This window comes from Cinclus cinclus, chromosome 24, assembly GCF_963662255.1.
Source record: "Cinclus cinclus chromosome 24, bCinCin1.1, whole genome shotgun sequence".
NCBI lineage: Eukaryota > Metazoa > Chordata > Aves > Passeriformes > Cinclidae > Cinclus > Cinclus cinclus.
The window spans coordinates 3,627,604-3,632,556 of NC_085069.1; the positions used below are offsets into that span (position 1 = coordinate 3,627,604).

The 4,953-nt window shown below is 42.3% G+C and overlaps 1 protein-coding gene across 1 annotated transcript; it reads right to left on the reverse strand.

Annotated features, from left to right (window-relative positions):
• Window positions 1-3,311: 3,311 nt before the first annotated feature.
• LOC134053219 (olfactory receptor 10C1-like) lies at window positions 3,312-4,142 on the reverse strand (the record flags this gene model as incomplete). Its single annotated transcript, XM_062508097.1, has 1 exon — window positions 3,312-4,142. A coding segment is annotated over one exon (831 nt), but the record flags the coding sequence as incomplete, so codon positions are not given.
• Window positions 4,143-4,953: the final 811 nt, after the last annotated feature.

The window sequence follows — 4,953 nt, forward strand, 5'->3', positions numbered from 1 at the left end:
GAGTCAGGTTTCTTCCAGCTATACTTAAGCAGATACAATGAAAGCATTTCCAGAAGGCTAAATTTAAAATCCCCTTTTCCATTCAAAAGATGAAAATAAGCAAGGTGTGGACACTTTTAACCTCTTCCGTGAAATTCTGAAAGGATGATTAATTGTCTCTGGATATTCCTGTGAGCCCAAGCGTGTGTTTTCATGTTTCCGTCCCGCACCTCTGTGCTCCAGACCAGCACAAGGATCCTGGCACAGAGCTGGAACTCTGCACTGGATTTAGTTGTGTTTATTCTGCACCATGGTTGGTTTGATTCTCCCCTGGCTCTCCTGTCTGTCACAGTAAGGCTTTCCCATTCAGTGCTCTGGAGCCTGAAATCAGATCAGGTGGGGTTAATTCAGAGTTTTCTGGAACAATACTGAAGATCTGTTCCAACTGGAGGAATTAAGACAAGTTTTTCACCTGTACACTTTCTCTCAAAGTGAGCACCTTGCTTCAAGAGGCAACTGCACAGTCAGATTTCTAGCATCAGCTGAGACCAAGCTCTGCTGTAAAGCAGACTCATTTTGTTCGGTGCAAGTAGTCTTGGGCAAATGAAATCATTCACAGAGCCTCAGGGTTCATAGATCTTCAGGTAACTTGAGGGCTAAACACCTCTCTTGAAACAGCTGAGATTTGCAAATCCTCGTCACCATACTGATCCCACAAATGTGAGTTCTCTGAGCTTTGTTTTACAGTTTCAGTCAGAAAGGAAGTGAAGGAGAGGTTGATTTTTGTTTTTATCATTGACTCTCTGCTTTCTCATCCTGTCCAAGGTACCACCACCCTTTCTTCCCCAGCAGAGACCAGGAACACGCAGCTTCCCCTGGAGGGGACTCAGTCCTGTAAGTTCTTCTGCATGCCTGCTATTCCAGGCCATGAGGACAGCACTCATCTGCAAAGACTCCTTCTGAAGCACAAGATCCCTGCCCTAGAAGTGCTAATTTCCATTTTGATAGAAACCATCCTTCAGGCTCAGATTCCAGACACTTAAGATGGGCAAGTGTGAATCCATGGATGCAGCTCCCCCAAAATCAAGCCATGAAGAGGCAGCTGAATCCCACCTGGTTTGGACACCTAGAGCTGGGCTCTCTGTTCAAGGAACTCATCCAGCCTTCCTCTGGATTCATTAAAACATGGGGGCCCTTTGGCACATTGTCTACTCCCTCTGATTTAGTGTTGTCCACAAACTTGAGAACTCACAAATTTTGCATAATCAATCAAGAAAGAATTGGGCCTGGTGGTTTACCAGACTGAAACTTCCCAGGTTTTTAATGCTTACTTTCATTTTACTGAACTATATTTTACCATTTTTTTTCTTTGGTTGGGGGCTTTTTGTTTGTTTTTTGTTTTATGAATTACACTTTTCTTATCCCCACTGCTTTTTTTACTTGGGTTTCCCCTCTTCATCACTTCTTTCATAATACACACAGTTGTGCAATTCTCTAGGAATGCTGCTGTAAGGAGTCTAGCATATATGACTAGGGGAGAAACTTTAATGCCAATAAAGCAATATGACAAAAAACAATGCATTCTTTTTGTAATGCATTTGAAATTTAAAAAATTAAAAGTATGAGACAGCATTTTCTGTTATAATAAATTTTTTGGTCCAAAATAAGATGTGATTAAAATCAAAGATGTCAAGCTTCTGCAAAGAATATTATACCTTATAATTTTTTTGTGGATTTACAAACTCTCAAGATAAAAATTCATATGACATCCAATTAAGAACACTGTACTGTTGGGGGTTGTTTCTTTCCCTTTTCCCTCTGTGGAATTTTCCCCATTGTCATGCTAAGATACCTGTTGACTGGGCCCTGGTGACAAGGGGGAGGAGAGAGAGAAGAGGGAAACCCCGCGAGATTGAAACATGCAGAAGAGGAAGCGGAAGGCTGGGCCTGGGTCCCATTTCCCCCTTGGAGTTGGGACGAGAAGGACGATCGCCGCCTGTGTTGCATTCCTGCCATGCCATCGCCGGGAGCCATCCTCACTGCTGTGGGACCCTGCCCTGCTGCCTTCTCGCTGGAACCTGCCACCTTCCAGCACTCTGCTGAGCCCCAGGACCCACACCGTGAGCGGAGAGCTCTCTCCATCTCTCTCTGTCTCTCCCTGGGACAGCTCTGCCATCACCCCCAGCCCTCCTGCAGCTCTGCGGGACCTGCCCGCCCCCAGCACCGGGAACTGCAGCTCAGGGAAAAGGTGCCTGCAGCCAAAAAACACTGGGACTGAGTTACTGTTCTGTTTGTGGCTAATTCCATAGCTGCTGTTGTTCTTATTTTTCTTGCTAGTTACACTAGTAAAGAACTGTTATTCCTACCCCCATATCTTTGCCTGAGAGCTCCCTTAATTTCAAAATCCTAATAATCGGAAGGAAGGAAGGAAGGAAGGAAGGAAGGAAGGAAGGAAGGAAGGATCACATTTTTCAGTCCAAAGGGAAGCTTCTGCTTTCCTTAGCAAACAGCTGTCTTTCAAACCAGGACATGTACTTTCATGATATTTATATTTACAGTTATTTCCAGGAATGAAGGATTAATTTAAGGAGTAATGCATGTCCTTATCTTTCCAATATCATTTACACTTTGAGCATTTAATATAAAGAGTTGTATTAATAGTTACAGAAGATTACAGTGGTTAAGTACTTCAAAGGCCTACACTTGGTCTAACATGTTTAAAACAATGACTCTAAAATTGAAGAAATATCTTTGAGGCAGTGGGGCAGGAATGCAATTCTGCACACCTCTTTTTTTTTTTTTTTTTTTTTTTTTTTTTTTTGCCCCAGTAACAATCTCAGAATTAAAATCAGTACTCAATAATATCCTGGGCTCCACATTGTTGCCTGAACTATGTCCTCTCCATTCCCCCAACAGATTTACTAAACATTTTCAGGAAATAAATGCAAACAGGTGAAAACTCATTCTTTTCAGTTCTTTCAGTAAAGTCTGGCTCTTGAATATTACTCTTTGGTTCAAAAATTCAGAAGTATGTAAAGCACAGTTTTCAAGTTTTTGAAAAATAACAAGGAAAAGAAAAGGAAAAAAAATAAGTTTATTGAAGAATTTCTTAAGTATGTGGAAGAAATTCCCTTCCAAAATGTTAACATAGCTTCTAACACTCCCTCTTAGAGCTAAAAATCTCCACTCTTCTCCCTCCTTCCTCCCCAACAGATGAAGTAGATCTGGAAATCGATTTTCCTGAACAAGAATTTAGAGTGAAAAATTCCACCACAAACACCTGGAACAACCCAAATCTTCAATTTCATTTCCACACTAACTTAGGTTTTCTCCATTTTTTCCTTCAGGGCTCCTTTCACCTCCTTATTCCTCAAACTGCAAATGATGGGATTCAATAAAGGAGTCACCAGAGAATAAGAAAGGGAGAGGAATTTATCCACAGATGCACAGTAGCTGTATTTTGGCCGCAGGTACATGGAGCCTGCAGTGCCATAAAAAACAGTCACAACCAGGAGCTGTGAGGAGCAAGTGGAAAACGCCTTCTCCTGGCTCTCAGCTGATGCCATGTGAAGAATTGTGGAAACGATAGGAATACAGGAATAAATGACCAGTGAGAAAGGACTCAGAATAGCAAAGACAGCCACCACAATGACCTGGATTTCACTTGGGAGAGTGTTGCCACAGAGCAGGTCCAGGAGTGGCTGAATCTCACAGAAGAAGTGGTCAATGGCACAACCACACAAGGGTGAGCTGAAGGTGATGAGGGTGTGAACTAAGCCCACAGCAGTTCCACAGATGTAAGCTCCAACAACCAGGCTTCTGCAGACCCTGCTGCTCATGATAATTGTGTAATGCAAGGGGGAGCAAACTGCAAAATAACCATCAAGGGACATGGCGGCCAAGAGAAAACACTCAGCAACTCCAAGGAAAAGGAAGGAAAACATCTGCATTGCACATCTTGTCTTGGAAATACTCACTGTTCCCACCATCAGGTTCTCGAGAATACTTGGGATAATGACAGACAAATAGCAGATATCCCAACAGGACAGCTGAGTGAGGAAGAAATACATCGGGGTGTGAAGGCAATTATCACTGTTTGTTATCAAAGCTATCACTGTGTTCGCCATCAAGGTGAGAATAGGAAGAGATAATAAAACTAGAAAGAGCAAAGGGTGTAAAGGAGAGGTTCCAGAAAAACCCAGGAGTCTGAATTCACTCAATCCACTGAGGTTCCCAAGGATCATCCTTGTCTGGTGCCTTGCAGAGCTCTCCTCGTTTTAGTGTCCAGCAGCCGATGAAGCTGCAAACAGCCGGGCAAATCTGCAGTCAGAATACAACTGCCTGCTTGAACAGACAGAAAGAGGACTGGAATTTAGATACTACTCAGATTTTGAGAAGATCTTCTGAGAAGATTATAAAAGCTTCTAAAGAAAATGAGGCAGTCTTATGCCTTTTGTTTCTGTCTATTTTTGACTGATTCTTCTTTCATAGCATTGCCTTCAAAGGCTGTATATTCACTACTCTCTTCAAACGCTCAGCTACCACTTTTACTCTGTAGAAAAAGAAAAATTGTTGTGGCAGAGATCTTTTTATGGACTCATCAGTTCAAGTCTCAAAAATCATCAGTTGCACCATTTGAATATAACAAAGGTAGTTTCTCCTGTTGTGGAGTGTGGTAGAAGAAGAGAGAGGATAGGAAAAAACCCCTAAATGTTGAGGTCTCCAGGAAAGCTTTCAACTCTGAGCACTGTGCAGTGAAGCAGAAGAGAGGTTTGTCCACAGCTCTTTATACTACATCTATATAAAGTCCACTGAGACTGGCTAGTGCTGATTGGAGCAATAAGGAATAGTTGTTAAGAGGTTGGATAAATATGATGCACGTGTATGAGCTGATTCACAGCCACCTCTAGTTTTACAGAACTTGCAAATGATTTCTATATAAACCCAGATATCCTACAGAACTATCAAGATCTG